The 16,893-nt window shown below is 40.7% G+C and overlaps 2 protein-coding genes across 2 annotated transcripts; both read right to left on the reverse strand.

Moving 5' to 3' along the window:
- Positions 1-730: 730 nt before the first annotated feature.
- On the reverse strand, positions 731-7,566 carry LOC117373836 (histone-lysine N-methyltransferase SUV39H1-like). The gene is made up of 6 exons (XM_033969950.2): positions 7,495-7,566; positions 6,934-7,079; positions 5,643-6,302; positions 4,940-5,086; positions 2,818-2,947; positions 731-2,047 (listed from the first exon to the last, which is right to left on the reverse strand). Exons 1-6 carry the CDS (start codon positions 7,511-7,513, stop codon positions 1,905-1,907), a joined length of 1,245 nt encoding a protein of 414 aa, XP_033825841.1. The 5' UTR covers positions 7,514-7,566; the 3' UTR covers positions 731-1,904.
- A 748-nt stretch (positions 7,567-8,314) lies between these two features.
- Positions 8,315-16,544, reverse strand: si:dkey-16n15.6 (organic solute transporter subunit alpha). The gene is made up of 7 exons (XM_033969951.2): positions 16,456-16,544; positions 15,683-15,834; positions 14,118-14,191; positions 12,825-12,980; positions 11,847-11,958; positions 10,339-10,591; positions 8,315-9,310 (listed from the first exon to the last, which is right to left on the reverse strand). Exons 1-7 carry the CDS (start codon positions 16,514-16,516, stop codon positions 8,898-8,900), a joined length of 1,221 nt encoding a protein of 406 aa, XP_033825842.1. The 5' UTR covers positions 16,517-16,544; the 3' UTR covers positions 8,315-8,897.
- Positions 16,545-16,893: the final 349 nt, after the last annotated feature.

A 16,893-nucleotide genomic window follows, 5' to 3' on the forward strand; every position in this document is an offset into this window, starting at 1 on the left:
GGCCTCCATATACTGAGAATGAGAAAAACTTGTATATGGTTTGGTTAGTCAACTGTGGTGGGAACATGGCGTGACCCTCAGATGGAGGCAGTCTATTAGACATTTATAAAAGGACCCAATGCTGTGACATGATCTTTGTGCAGCATTCTAGATGATGCTAACAGAGGCTTTGAGACACAAATGTAGCACCGAAATGATCCCTTGAGCCCAGTGAATGTGTGTGGGTTTTTTTTTATTGAACCTCACCATAAGATACATTAGTCTTCAAGTTCAGATCATCAACATATAGCTTTTGTCACTTGTAGACTTGCTCACAGTGGGAAAAGTGACCCAAACATTTACTCAAGACTGTTACACTACATAATATATTACTCAAGTATAAGGTCTGAAAACTACAGCAAGTATAATTTTATTAAAATGTTATGCAAGTAAATGTACCAAGTACTATCTGTCTCCTTAATGATAAATATACTGAACTGGTCATAAAATATTGAAAGGCCAAATGGCCTCAGCTCGTGTTGAGTTTGGTAAGATGTAGGGCACCATCATCATCAGCATGTGAGTGGTTTAAAAAGTAATGGAGTTTTGGTCATGGTCAGTTTGGGTCTCTCTCTCACACACAAACACACAACCAGCACGGAGCTTCTGTCATCACAGGCTCACAGAATGGGTAAGGTTATGTCTGCAACACAAAGGGATACGTCTGGTCAAAAAAAATGCGCCATGATAAACAATTTTTACTAGTTTTATTTATGCAATAATCCAGGATTATTAGACTGGTATAAATATATTTAAAAAATAATATTTCAAATATATATCTCAAATATATTGAAACCAGCCATTTTGTGAGTTCTTCTGTAAAGAGCACATGTACAAATCTTTCACTTTATTTACATTTGACACGTTTTCTAAGAGGAAGGTCTGTCTTCACTTCAAATCATTCATAAGATTGATAAGTTATGGAGCTATATTCTGCCAAACTCCCTTTCTCAGCTTGTATCCATATGAGGTTGCCTTAACAAAAATATTAATAGATTTGTTTAGATCATTTCAGCACATCTAATCAACTTCAATGTTAGCAACTGTTATTAGCCTGACTGTATCACTCTCTTGTGCACCAGCAGAGGGAGTCCTTGTGCCCCACAATTTTGTATACACAACATAAAGCATTTGATAAATTCACTTATTTTTCTAAACATGCACATTGCTTCAAGTCAGACATGAAACCTTCTGTCCAAAAGAAGGTTCAAAATCCAAAAAAAATTCAGCTGGCACACCAGACTCAAATTCGGAGCACATTCTATATGGTGTAAACAGTGTAATGGTAACAGCCTAAGGGGCAATAACTTAAAGAATTATCATATCACCTTTCTAGGACCATGTACGTCTCAGTTTCACATCCGTTTGCCCCTGGCTGGAAAAGAACGCAACTGACTAACTTGAAAGAACCAATGATACAATTGCATGTTGCATTCGTATTAGTAAGACCAAATGAACAGAAAACAGTAACATTGTTATAAGCTGAAAAAGTCAGTGCAGCAGCATATCTCTTCTTTACAGTTTTGAGCTCCATGTTAGGCCCTGTCTCTGCCTCTAAAAAGGCACTGAGCTGTACTGAGTCAGGGCTGAGCACTGCTCTCACGTCTGCCTCTCATTATTTGGCTTGATTGTTGGGGCTACTGGTATGAACAGGTACAGAACCAGTTTGTGTTGAGGTACTTGTGTTGAAACAATGCGAGCAGTACCCAGCCTTAGCCTGAGCCACAACTCCTGACAAGCCATGGAATAGTGCTGCAGTGTTACAAAAACTCCCCATAGTTCATAGAAAAACATCTCTGGACATGTACAAACACACTAATGAAATTGGTAATCTGTCTGGAGAATAGTCTGGAGAAAAGGCCACATCAGAAGAGGTACTTCCGGCAGGAGTCGGAGCCGCAGCGACACTCCACCCTGAGCCTCTTCTTTGGAGAGCTCTTAGAGATGGGCAGGTCTGTTAATGTGATACTGGAGTCCAACCTGCTGCTCTCTAAATCCACCGGGTCAACTGCACACACAAACACCAGAGGGCAGCAGAGAGTCAGAGAGACATCGAGAAAATCAAAACAGAAAAGAACATATACAAACTCCTAACCCTAGTAGTGGATTCATAATATGGGCTTGGATTTATATAGCACCTTTTAACAATACCAAAGCACTTTATGATGGGTTTTTCATTCACTCTGTTCTTTTAAGTTACTATTATTGCCACAGCTCCTCTGAGGTAGTCTGACAGAAACAAAGCTGCTGATCTGAACCACTGGCTCCTCCAACCATCACCTAGTATTCAGTCACACACCACATTCATACTAGACAAGGTGGGTGTAGTATCTTGCCTAAGGACACAACAGTATGGAATAGACCTACGGTGATCATCAGAAATCAAGGCAGTAAAAAAAATATTTAAAATCAAAATATTAAGTTAATCCACTACAAAAGACATTGTTTGTAGAAATCTAAACTGCTTATAAGCGCTAACAAAGAAATAAAGTTCATTGTGTAATATTTCACTCTTATGTCTCTACATTGCATCATTCTTTCTCCACACTCAGTGACTCAGGTTGTACGTTGCCCTGGTGCTGTCTGATAAGGGATATATAGCTGCCAATCTGCAAAACTGTCTTCTCTAAACACAGTCACTCACTTACACATCAGCACATGCATACTGCAATTTGTACTGGTTCAAACTGAAATCAAACTGATTTGAATGTTATGAGACACTGCTTTACTGAGTTGTAGTCTGATTGTAGGGAGCATACTGAGCAGGGCAGGACTCACTCTGCATCTTGTAGTCGAAGGTGAGTTCCTCTCCGGCGCAGATAGCTCGTGTGGAGAACAGGGCGATCCTGGGCAGCCGCTCGTCGATGTTGTCTATAAAGACGTTAAACACTTGCAGGTTTGGATTGCACTGGGGAGGGACACAGAGTTAGGATCACAGTTTTGGGATCACATTATTATTATTTTTTAATCGGTTTAACATTTAGGGCCCATTATATACCATTTTCTAATCTATGTTATGTTTCCTCATCAAAATCATACCTGGAGTTGTGTTTTATTTCATTCAGTCATGTTTAACACACAATTTTTGCATATTTATGCCAAGTTCTTCTCTCAAACAAAAAAAACACTCCTTGTGATGTCATGTGTTAATAGAGGAAATATCCACTGTGTTTTCAAACTCCATACACTAGAATCCTTTGGATTCTACTGGACAAAAAGTAAAAGGTAGCTGTTGACTTGAAAACTACCTCTTCATAACATCTCAGGCTGGAATAGAGCATTTTGAGCTCCCAATGTTTTTGATGAGGTACCAACATTATAATGTGGCTTAAAGCTCACAAGAGTCACTTTAGTGTAATATAGGAGCATTAAGCTTCAATTAAACACTAAATAAAGTTTTGTTGCTAAACTGTGTATATGGTGTTTTAATTGCATTATCTATTGTCAATTGAGTGCGGTGGCCACTGGAGGCAGCACACAATTTCAAGTACTTGATGACATCACACAGGGTCGCCCTGATTACAGCCAGGCGTTTCTGATTACAAACACCTGGCTGCAAGAGCTTGGTTTGAAGTGTGGATACCCATTAGACCAGAGGTGCCCAAACGTTTTTTTATGGAGGGCCACATCTCTAAACATATTCAATGCGGAGGGCCACAGACCGGTGATCAGTGTAGTGTGGTACTTTATACACAGCTTTGACAGAGCCACTGTATATTAATAAGGCTTGAAACACATTAATTTAGATCTGTATCACAAATGCAATGTGATGTTTGAGTTTATAGTGGTAGAAATTGTTTAATTTGCTGTTAAAAGTACTGCTTATGATCAATTGGGTCGGTTCAGCAGGAGGCCTAAGGGCCAATAAAAACTAGTCTGAGGGCTGCATTTGGCCCCCGGGCCATAGTTTGAACACCCCTGCATTAGACCAATCACACTGTTTCTTATACCTCCAGACCCCGCCCCTCCTCCCCTCTCACTCGCCCCTGTAGTCCTCCTGGTACTGCTCAGTTTAGCAGCTCTATTCCAAAACTGGTTGTGGGCTGAGTTTAAATGTCTGTGCCACTTTAAAGTGGGACAACTTAATCTTTAGATCTGTGCAAACATATTCTGAAATGTGATTCTTATATTAGTTTGTCAATTCATACTTCAGTCTATTTGTCAATTCTTCTGGACTTGTTTAAAATGTGAACTTTGGATTTGCTATTTATGTTTTAAGAAGAGGATTCAATCTCAGTCACAATACAAATAGGTATTTTTCCCAGCCTTAGAGACTCTGATGTGTTCTGGACCTGACTGTGGCACAGCAGTGTCAGCTGTATACTTATTCAGCTTTTGATTACCACGCACATGCATCCTACTTTTAGTTTTAGCACATATATACAACATCAGGTAGTGTGTTTTTAATAACAATTAGCAAAAGATTTACATTTAAAACACTTAGACTCATCTGGATGACAGGAAAAACAAAAATATAGTCGAAAGAGCATTTTCTTCGTTCTTTTCTTGAATGATTTGGGAAAAATATTTAATTGAGCTTTTTCTGAAGTTGATTTTTTTTTAAATAGGATTGTTTCATAGTTTTACATGTCCAGAACTGACAAAAAGACTAAGGTATGAACTGACAAACTAATTAAACAAAAAAAAAAAAAAATGCATCACAATCAAAACATGTACAAATCTAAACTACAGCATTAGCAGTTTTTATGCAGAATAAAACAACAAATTGTGTTGTTTGTGGAGAAAATTATGGTACTTCAAAAATTGCAGCTTTTGTAATTTGCCCATTGTCGACATTTACATTTTTATATTAATTAAATTGTCCTTAATCTTGCAGGCCTAATTCTGTAAACCCCTGGGACAGTCCTGCCCAAACCCAGTTCAGGGTCACTATACTCACACTGTGGTTGACAAAGTGGGAGATGTTGCCATAGTGCGCGGCGTCCACCGTGTACACATCCTCCACATAGTCCAGGTCGAACAGGTATGTGGAGCCCTGGCTGTCGTACTCACGTCCGCGCTTCTCTGCCTCCTCATTAGTGATGATCTGCACAATGACAGACACAAGACTTTGTACACAATACCACAAAGACAGGAGAGTCAGTCACAGTCAAGCTAGGTCAATTATTAAAATGCAATACTCTGGAACATGTACTATGGTTGTTTTTGACTGCATAAAAATGTGGCCCATTTTTCAAGTGTCAGCCCTCCCATGTGCAGGCCTGTGTCTTCAGAATGATCAGGAAGAATATGTGCCTCAATGCCACTGGGGGTTAATGTCAGGAGTAGGACCTCTGTGAAGAGGACCAGGGACCACTCTTCAGACCTGCAGCCTCGACTACCCAGTGAAATCAGCATCCAGGGGCAGCTGCACTAGTGTGGAGGGATATAACCAGATCATAGTCAAGAACAGATGATGTAAACAATATATAAACTCAAGAATATCTGGTGAGACGTGAAAGGTGTCAAAGCATGTAAGCACTCCTGCCTCACATCACAAAAGTTTAGATTCCAGGGCAAATCAGAAGGGTGTTTGGCAGTTTGGTTCTCCTAACTATAACAGATGGATCCCCTCAGCACGCATGCTGCAATGCCCTGCTCACCTCTCCAATGTACTCCATGACAAAGGTGTTCTTATTGATATGCTGCAGTGTGCGCACGCCCCAGCCGCGTCCATTGTCCGTCTTGAAGATGCACAGATCAAACTGGATGCCCTTCTGCACCACTCGGTTAGGACAGTCGGGCCCACACCTGCAGCGGGAGTTACACTCGTAGATGGGCTCCCCAGCTCGTACCCGCAGCCTCTGCTTTTCGTTGTAAGCAATGCGGTGCAGAGAGGCTCCCGGACAGCACCCATCTACCGGGTCCTCAATACAGTTCGTGCACTCACATCCCACAGCCATCTCGTCCAGCACGATGCCCGGGCCTGCCTTGTAGTTGTTAATGTAGGTGAAATTTCTGGGCGGCCCCTCTAGGTCCACGTCGTTGACCACGTAGATGCGCCCAGGGTGGTTGCTGGTGTGGTTGAGATGGGCTTGCCAGCGTTGCAGAGACTGCCGGAGTTTGGCTTTTTTGGCCAAGAGTGAGGAGATCTCTTTGTCCAGTCTGCGTGGCACACAACGCCTCTTGTGGCGTCTGAGCTCCTTCTCTAGGTCCAGGTGGAACTGCTTCATCAGTTTACGACACTTCAGGTTAGACTTGGGCTCCCACGTGTTCTCCGCCTCAGTAAAGCCCCGCCACTTCACCAGGTAGAACTCCTCCTCCTGGAACATGACAGTAGCTTTATTCAAGAGGTTCTGCATCTCTGCTGCTGCTACTGTGAGCTTTGTTTCTACTACTACAGAAGGCTTTTCAGAGCTGATTATTGCACTGTGTAATCTCGAAATTCATTTAGAATGGAGCAATATAATATCTCACTATAGTGACAGAGGAACACAATATATGAAGTTAACCTTTAAGAGTTTTAAACCATATTATAACAGTGTTTCCTCATTAGGTTACTCAATGCTGTATTTACCAGTAGAATAATTCATGCATGTTTGAGTAATTCTGCACTGTCCTACACCTGAGGTTTGAGTGCTCTAAAAAAATTGTTTGCAGAATCCTTGCCCTTTTCCCTATAGTAACTTGTGTTAAATAAATAAAAAGTGCTGCTTCTGGTAGTACCCAGGGTGCTACACAGTTCTAGTACTATACAGTTCTACAGTAGATTAGAGGCAAGTGCAGTTATATTGTTACCCTTTGTTCTCATTTTGAACCACTTCAAATATGACTTAGTCATATTTAAGACCTAATAGTCCAAATTTAGGCTTGATATTGTCCTGTTTTAGGCCCAGCTCAGCCATCAATGGCACAGATTTTATGTATGGCCTTATGGCCCAGCCGTGTCCATACCTTGGTCCTCTTGTAGTCGCAGATGAACTCCACCTCGTACTCGTGCACATTGGCCCGGCTCACGCCAAGGTCCTTACAGCGCAGCTCCTCCAGGCGGCACAGCGTCTCCACCTCGTCCCAGGACATCTTACAGGGAACATGGCAATCTGCAATCCATGTACATTTGGATTCAGAAATGTTGAACTGGGTAATATAAAACCCTTAGTCAAACATAGAAGACCCTCAGTAAGGACGCGCTGCGCATTTCCAAAAGTCTGCCGTGCCAGTATGATCAATGTGCATCCATCTGTCGAAAATGACACCAAAACGGCATTGCGCGGTTGCATCATGTATTTGTTTATGTTAAATTAAGTTAAATAAATCAAGAAAGCGCATTTACAACAGTGTTCAGTTCGGAGGAGCGGTGAATAACAAACACTGCCCAGTTTACAACATATTACAGCCTAGTGAGACATCAAGACATTAAAAGCTCCGCGTGTCCACTTACGTATTATTCAGAGTAACCTTGCGTAAATGAGTTATTCGTTTTTGGTTGTTATATATTTTTTTTAATAGTTTTACCTTTCAAATTTTCCGCCATGTTTCCTACAAGCCGCCAAAACGGTAGAAAGCGGGAGGGCGGGCCGCAGCTGCTGCCGGAGTGTCAGGCTGTGCGCTGATTGGCTGGATCTCTGCTGCTCGTCTTCTCATTGGTCAGTGAGGGAATGAGGGAGGATCTTTTTACTTGAACGAATTCACGAACACTTTGCGTAAATGGCGTAGTGTAGAAATGAATACAAGCTGCGTTTGTAACGGAAAGCGACACAAAACCGGGTTTGGGTTTTGTTGTACGGTTTAAGTTTTGAACTACTAATATATCGAGGTGTTTGGTTGCATTCCAAAAAGATTCCAAGGAACTGGTCTGCCCCCCAAGCATCCTGCACTAACCATGTGGTCTATATTTGAATAAACTTAAAGCATCATTCTCCATTGTAACCTATTGTATTTTTTGCCATTTAATTTAAATTAAATAATCTTTTTGTCTCTGAAATTTGTTTGTAAAATAATATATTTTCAAAGATCAAGTGACTCAGATGGAATAGAATTGGAAGATTATGTTTCACCATTAAATGTTCATAATATAGAAAACAGCCACGTTCATGAAGTACAGATGATACACCGCCAATAGTACAACCCCAATTTCAATGAAGGTGGGACACTGTGTAAAACGTAAAAAAAAATACAGAATACAATGAATTGCAAATTCTTTTCAACATGTATTGAACTGAATAAACTACAAAGACATGATATTTTATGTTCAAACTGATAAACTTATTATTTTTATGCAAATATTCACTTGTTTCCAATTTGATGCCTGCAACATGTTCCAATAAAGCTGGGACAGAGGCAACAAAAGAATGGGAAAGTTGAGGAATGCTTAAAATACACATGTCTGGAACGTTCCACAGGTGAACAGGTTAATTGGAAACAGGTGAGTGTCATGATTGGATATAAAAGGAGCATCCCCGAAGGGCTCAGTCATTCACAAGCAAGGATGGGGCGAGGTTCACCACTTTAAACAACTGCGTGAGCAAATAGTCCAACAGTCTAAAAACAAGGTTTCTCAACGTACAATTGCAAGGAATTTAGGGATTTCATCATCTAAAGTCCATAATATCATCAAAAGATTCAGAGAATCTAGAGAAATATCTGCACGTAGGCGGCAAGGCCGAAAACAAGTATTGAATGCACGTGACCTTTGATCCCTCAGGCGGTAAAGTATCAAAAACAGACATGAATGTGCAAAGGATATTACCACATGGGCTCAGGGACACTTCAGGAAACCATTGTCAGTTAACAAAGTTGTCACTACATCCCCAAGTGCAAGTTAAAACTGTACCATGCAAAGTGAAAGCAAAATAAATAAAAGCAAACATTTCAGAAAAGCTTCCTTTAGTCTTATTTACATTAAATAATGAACGGAGTCATATTACAGTAACAGAAGTGGTCTCCGGTCTCATCTCCACGGTGACAGTGCTGGTCTCCTCTCCAGGTTTGGGCCTTTTATTTGGGAAGCTGAATGTCTCCAGTGGTGCGTGCTCGATCCGGCACAGACTGTCCCCACTGTCGCGTCTGTCCACTGCCCCAATGTCCCAGCCCTGATCCCCACTCTGTCCCCTGTGGTCCATTGCTCCAGCGCCCCTGTGACGGTCCCTCCTGACGCCCCAGCTTTGGTCCCTGCTCTGGGTCTGCACGGCCTTCTCCTCCTGCCTCCTTGCACCTGTAGCTGCCTCTTCTTCCTGGTCGTGGGCCAGGCTGGGCTCCACTTTCCTGAATGTGTGGCGGGCATACAGGCTGATGCAAAACATCTCCACGATCACACAGTAGTGGTAGATCACTGAGGAGAAAGCGCATAGCAGATGAGATTACAGCCAACAGGAAGGGCTCTTCTACAACACCATCAGTAAATATAGTCATATATTTTTACAGTTTAAAACCAAACAGAAAGCCATAAAACTAATTAGGTGAAAATATGTAAATATATTTATCAATAATATATTTAATAATGCTAAATGTAATGAATAGAAATACACAAAAATTGGGTAAAACATCAAAAGAATAAATACCCAAATAAATAAATAAAAATGTCAAAATGAATGCTGTCCATCATATGGCTGTGTGGTATTGTTCACAATGTGGACCTGTCATGTGCACCTACCTTCCTTATAGGGATAAAAATCTTTTAATTATTAGATGCACAACATAGTTTAAAGTTCACATATGGGTTAAAATAAATTAACATGAGGGTTTATGTTAAAGTGCACATGACAGGTTAGGCTGCTCAGTTCACTAAATCATAGTTAACGCAACTTTACTACAAATCTTGCCCAGTTTTTTCTAGTTTTGTAATTTTGAGGAAGTTTATAATTTTACTTTCTGGTCAGACATGTTAGAGCCATATGAACCATCTCACACTCTGAGGACTTCAGGGACAGTCTTCCTGAAGATGTGAGACAGGCCTCTACTTTGACAATGTTTAATCCAGGCTCAAAACTGTTCTGTATAGCTGTGCATATGACTGAAAGGTTTTTATTCTGGACTTTTCTCCTTTTAATGTTAATTTTATAATGATTATTTGTGTTTTGATTTGTTGTATTGTGATTTTAATGTCTTTCTTATTCTGTAAAGCACTTTGAATTACTTTGTGTACAAATTGTGCTATACAGATAAACTTGCCTTGCCTTAAAATAACATTACTCTTACCTGAGTACAGTTTACTCTACCCACCTCTGGATGTGTATGTGTAGATGTACATGTGTATAGATGTGTGTGTGCATGTGTGCAGTGCATGTATGTGTGTAGATGCGTGTGTATGCCTGTACAGTGCATGTATACGTGTACGTGTGTGGATGTGTATGTACGTACACTGAGAGCGGGCCAGTACAGAGAAGGGTGGGGTACAGGGGATGACTCTCAGAGCGCCCATGGTCTCTAGGATGCTGCTCTGAAGCCCACACAGCACCAGCACAACAATGATGCAGCCGAACTTGGCCCTGAGACTGTACCCCGGGAGGGCTCTCCGTGTGGCCTTGTAGAACAGCAGGTGCCCATAGAAGGACACAAACGTGGACACTCCGATGATGGCATTCACATACAGGTTAGGGTCTACTGAGTTCATCTGAGGAAACAGAGGATTAGGGAAGTTAGTGAGTATGCACATGCACATGGACAAACACAACAACAAAAAACACATTCATGAATCAAAGCAGAGACCTGGTCTGTGAATTATACTCCAACAAAAAAGCAATTATATCTGAAGCATGGGACAAAATGCATTTAGAATCTACTGTTAGACTTGTCAGCATTAAGAAAATGTGAATGAATATCTAAATACAATATATTTTACAGTTAATAACATTTTGTCAGCATTAACAATTCAAAATACTTTTATGAAGACATATTGTGATTGTGTCTGCTACACAGTTATAATATATGACACCTGTGTATCATTATGTTATAATGAAATCACAAATCACAATGTTGATCTAAAACGACTTAATAAAAGAAACTTGTCCACTAACTTCTGCAACAGAAAATTGCAGCGAGCTGACATCTCCATAAACGTCATCAAGTGTCAAGTGTCAGCACCTCTGAAGGATAGCTGCAGTGAGCAGCGGATTTTGTTTTTTTTTAACCAAAATGACTACACGATGCTGCTGAATGCACAGAAAATAAAATTGGAAAACAAAGTCAAAGTACAGAGCAGTGGCCATACACCATACGGTGAAAACGGGAGGTGATCTGCAATATTGCGTCTTGAAAATAAGCAATTTACGATTGTTCAAACATGCACGAATGACTCCAAAAAACAACTTCAAGAGTGTAAATGGTGAAGGGAAACAACTATAATATGGTTTCAAGCTCTAAAAAGTTAATTTTGCATAATAGGTCTGCTTTAATAGTTGAAATGAAAGATTATGGTGATTATTAATGCGTAATTGCTTTTCTGGAGATGGGTACATCACCTGCCTGAGTCTATGAGATGATATTGCTTTACTTCAATGTTCCACAGTATGACTTTAAAGATTGATTGTAAGGATGCATGTTTCAATGTACTTCTGAGTAAAAAAGTGCTAGATGAATACGTTTAATTTAATGCTATGGAACATTCCAGTCAAAGCAATGACAATTGCATGGAGACAAGCAGGTGGCAGTTACATAACGCAAGATGGTAACTACAGCAGCATCACTCTGAGGTTATGTGTGCAGTATTTAGCATGTCAAATTCTGAGGTCAGACTCGAGCCCTAATAGTGACTCCTGATACTGACCCTCACTGCCCGTTCTGTGCTGGGACAGGAGGCATGTTTTGGAGGACTGTAGTATACAGTACATGTATGACAGAGTATATGATGTAACACATGTGACACATACGTCCCCATAGTCGTACCGCTCGTCTGTCCACAGCACCAGGGTGACAAAAAACAGGACACTGCGCACCACCGACAGCTGCAACACGGCCGCCATCATCCAGGCCTGACTGCTCCTGCACACGCATGCACAATGGGTTTACATGCTTTGTGGGGACATTACATTGACCTCTGTTCATTTCCTGGAGACTGATACTTAACCGTAGTAACTATAGTAACTGTAACCTAAACCTTAACTTAATCCAATTTGAACCTATAACTGAATTTTAAACCATGTTGTTTAATAAATAATAAATGATAAAGTATTTAGCTAGTCCCCATGATGTCAATGTGTGTTACAGATTTTAGTCCCCACAATGCGATGAATATCTACTCACACATGTGGATAGGCCTGTCACAAATAAACCTGTTGAAATGCAATATAATGATTCAGAAAATATTGTATCAAATGATTAATATTAAAAACCTCAAGTGCATATGAGGTTGATGTGTTTTTTACTCATTACTTTGTTTGGTGCGATACATATGGTAAATATAATCACAGTTTTACAACAGTCAAGTGGCTGTTTGTGCAGTAAAGTTAAGGGGAAATGGGTGGGAAATTATCATTTTTAGCTAAATCTTAAATATAATTATGTTGACTTAGTGAAATATGAACTGACCTGTCATTTGCACTTTATCCCTTTCAACCTTTAAGGTATGCATGTAGCTCCATTCTTGAGGATTTAAAATGGTACTACAATCACAACTGAACCTGTGTAGCCAGTGCCTCAACTTACAGGTAAAGACACATACACAAGTTTTTGTCATTCTGTGTATGGACAGGCCTCATGTGAAAGCTGCTGAACCTCCAGAATTCACTCACTGAGCTGCAGAGGCTGCACTAGCACTGACTCATGACTGACTGCATGTGCTGAGGTTTAGATAGTGAGGATTCAGAGGTTTTTTGTGAGGACGTACCATAGCCTGCGCCACGCCTCACCTATTAACTGCCACTAGGGGCAGGCAACAGCAGCAGCAGCAGGGGAAAGGGTCAGGGGAGACGGTCTGTCCAGAGAGCACGCGCATCATGGTGTCCTGTCCTCCAAACAGGTCTGTGATCAGCCCCATAAACTTGAGCAGAGTGAACGAGTGGTACCTGCACAGACAGACACGCCAACAGACCAATAGTATAGTTTATGTACAGTAGTAACCTTTGACACTGGAGAGGACGTGCTCACTGGTGGTCCCTTATTCAAAACAATCAGGATGGCAAAGGGAAAGTTTGGCTTAGGTGGTATTAAACTTCTATGGGGTGTTAATTGCTAACACATAACATATTTTGATTACCATGTTTTTATTGTTTTAAACATACTAAAACGTGCAATTTTAGACCCTCTTAATCCGTTTGTTCTCTGTGCTAGGTCACTCCCCCTTCAGAGCACTATCACAACACAATCAGCATGCATCCTGCTAATGACACTACAGCACAGCACATCAGGTTTGTCATGTTGGCACTGAACTCTGTCTGTTCCATCTCTCAGGCCTGTGCATCTGGTCTAATGTGCTTTTTAGAGTTTATTTGGGCCTTCATTTGAGGCATTTGTTCGTCTCCAGGTTTGCAAGGGGATCCTGTGGTTTTGCATCCTGTGTCCACAGTTGATATTTTGCAGTGACAACACGCTGGGGGTGTTCCACATGCATCTCTATTGGTGGAATGTTCAGCAGTTAACATAGAGACACAAAGCACACATTAGCAAACACAGACAAAACAGCTTTAAGAAAACTCAAAAACAAGTACAAAATGGATTTAAACAACACATTTTCAGGAGCATGTGATCAATAAGAGCGTTGGCTAATGGCTAATGGCTTGAGACTGTAATTATATTGTGTGAGAGACTGGTTTAACAGCACAAATCTTCTCACCTGTTTTAGTTCCGAATAATTCAGCTCTTTCTGGTCAGATTGTGTTATAATAAATCTCAGATTAAGTCTAACTTGAGTAATAGAGCTTCTAACAGAGAAGTGCTTACAGTTACTCACTCCCACGAAATGCTGATGAGAGCATTTTGAGCTTTGGTGATGTAGACAGACTAATAATAAAGACTTTCTCGAACAAAAAACAACTCCAGGTATGTTTTTGAGGAGCTAACAACATTCTAACATGGCTTAAAGCTCAAAAGAGTCAATTTTGCATAATACAAGGTCTCTCACAACTGAGTATTTAGCTGCTTTCCCCATGAATATATTCTTTGTCAATAAAATGTTGTGATGAGTAACACGACCTAGCACTCACAGTGAAGCCAGAAAATTGCAGAGGGAGGAGGAGCGAGGAACATACAGCGCCACCAGAGAGCTCAGAGCAAACACCTGCAATGACATTCACAAATTTGTAATATGTTTGTAGAAGTCTTGAATAGTCATAATTGACATCTGCTGTGTCTGTAGTCTAATCAGCTTTTTGATTCATCAAACAGCCCTATGAAGCCACCATGTGCAAGGAACGGAAGACATTAGTGGGTACATGCTTACACATCTTACTGGGTGCAAACGTAAAGAGCCCATACCCTATTTTTCCCAATGTATTTGAGCAAAAACACACAGTTCAGAAATATAGTGAAAAAATAAGTCTGTTGTGTACTGTCTGCATCTAATTATAATGCATTTTACCGTCTGATAATCAGGAGGTGCCCTATTAGCATCCCAGTGTTTTTAGCTTTACCATGTCTACAAAGCTCAGCTCTGGTCTCTAAAAGCTGTGAAAAGCATTTATAAACTCAGGGGTGAATACTAGAATGAACTCGGATGGGTAAACACATCCAAGCCGCTTCTTCAGTTCTGGTCAGATTACTGCTGGACACTGCCTTATATCTGTCTGCAGCGAGGAGCTAACTACACTGAAACTAACAGACTTGAATTATTTCTTTTACTATAAAACTAACAGACCTACTTGTTTACACTGTAAACACTTTGAGATAGAAACTGGTTCACCCAAAGGACACACCCTTCAGCCATAAACAAAGTGTGGTCTGCTCCATTCAGTGTAGTGAAGAGTCCAGTGAGCATTACACTGGAGAAACTAAACAGTCACTCATAAGAGGATGTACCAACACCATCGAGAGAGCTCCTCAGGACCCCAGTCTGCTGTACATCTGCATCTCAAAAACACTAACCACTCCTTTGAAGATACTGAGATTCAGAGAGAAAAGAAATGGTTTGAGAGAGGAGTTAAAGAAGCTATTTTTGTTAAGACAATTCATGTTTGAACAGGAATGGGGTCCTGAGACATAATTTATCTCTTATCTATAACTCCATCCTCAGACCTAAATCAAAACAAGGAAAACAATAGTGTTAGCCGGTATGCTAATAGGTGTGAGAGCACCGATTAGGGGCCTGAGCAATTATGCAAAATATAACTCAGGCACAGTTCACACTTGGTGTAGTTCAACATACCTAGCCAACAACTGTAAACAAATAGGTGTGTTAACTCCAGCATAGTTGGCTCCTCCCTTCAGATAAATAAGAGAGTGTCCACCAGCAATCTGCCCAGATCTGAAGAAGCATAAGTAACAGTGTGATTGATCAAACAGGTATCCATACCTCAAATTCTGTAATCAAAAACACTTGGCTGTAATCAGGGCAGTCTTTTGTGATGTCACCAACTACTGAAAATTGCAGAGACCATTGGAAGCAGCACAAACTTAGATTTAGGCATTTTTGACCAGAAAGCTGCAAATGTACCTAGTTTACAATAAAACTGACAAAAAATGACTAGGGACAGTAGACAATGCTTTTCAAACACTGTACACACTGTTTAATAGTGAAAAAAGTGACTTTAGTGTTCCACTTAAAAGATCTTACTGGGTAAATGCCCAGGATCCAGAGGGACAGCTGTCTTCGTCGGGGGGAGGGGACATGGCGCAGGAAGAAGCCCACCTCCTCCAGAAACAGAGCCAGAGTGAGCAGAGCCAAACCAGCTGGGATCAGGAACAGCCACAGCTCATCTTTGATGGCTGGACAAATGAGGGGGATATACTTTTAAAAACATTTAGTTTTCAGTTTCACATCAGAGTGAAAACAATTTATTAATGTGTTGAACAATTTCAGTTTAATTTTTGATGCTCTGAGTCTCCCTCTCCTTCAGACTGCTATCACAACACACACTTTTTTATATCAGTAAAATGTCTGTGTGGGAGCATGGGTGAGCATGGCTGATGTAGGCTTGTAGGCTGAGCATTGGACAGAACTGTACTGCTAACCATGAAGAGAGTTACAATAATACCCAGATGAGACCACAAGATTACTCAAACATGCATGGATGACATATAAAACCTCTTCAGGCATGTTTTGGAACATTATAACATGGCAGAAAGCGCCAAAAAGTCAATTTTGCATAATATCCCATCTTTAAAATAAATATGCTGTATGTATAAAAATGTTTGTTCAGGTGGAGATTAGCTCACCAAATTAACTTTAACAAGTGTCAATGAAGCCATTTCTATTACTAAGCAGTTTGTTTGTTTTTTATCAACTTGTTTAAATTGGTTTAAGGGTTTTACAATAAATACACTACACATACACAACACTAAGAATAATGCCTTCCTTAAGATGAATGTTCACAGAAGAGGACTCACCACTGAAGATCTCAGAGGACAGGGGGATCTCGGGCCCAATCCAGCTGCAGTTGGGTCTCATGATCACTCTAGGTTAAGCAGCACTGTTAACAGACCTCATTCTCCTCTGCAAACTCCAACAGCGCTGCATTGTTACCTGAAAACACTAATGATTGACTAGGCACAGTGAGCATGGCCCAGCATGGTCCCAAAGTCCGCCTGAAGGACCATAAAAGAGGAGTTCTGGTTTAGTCCTGGTTTATGTTTATTGCATGACATGATGTCAGTCTAATGTTGGATTCACTTACCATATGCATTCTGAGCATCCTAGTTATTCACCGTGATGAGTTTATAAGCACTTTTCAGAACTTTTAGAGACCAGAGCAGAGTTTTACAGTTATGGTCAAGCTAAAAACAACCAGCATGCTATCGCGCACTACCTGATTATCAAGTAATAAA

The sequence above is a fragment of the Periophthalmus magnuspinnatus genome, chromosome 7 (genome assembly GCF_009829125.3).
Source record: "Periophthalmus magnuspinnatus isolate fPerMag1 chromosome 7, fPerMag1.2.pri, whole genome shotgun sequence".
In the NCBI taxonomy this organism is placed as follows: Eukaryota; Metazoa; Chordata; class Actinopteri; order Gobiiformes; family Gobiidae; genus Periophthalmus; species Periophthalmus magnuspinnatus.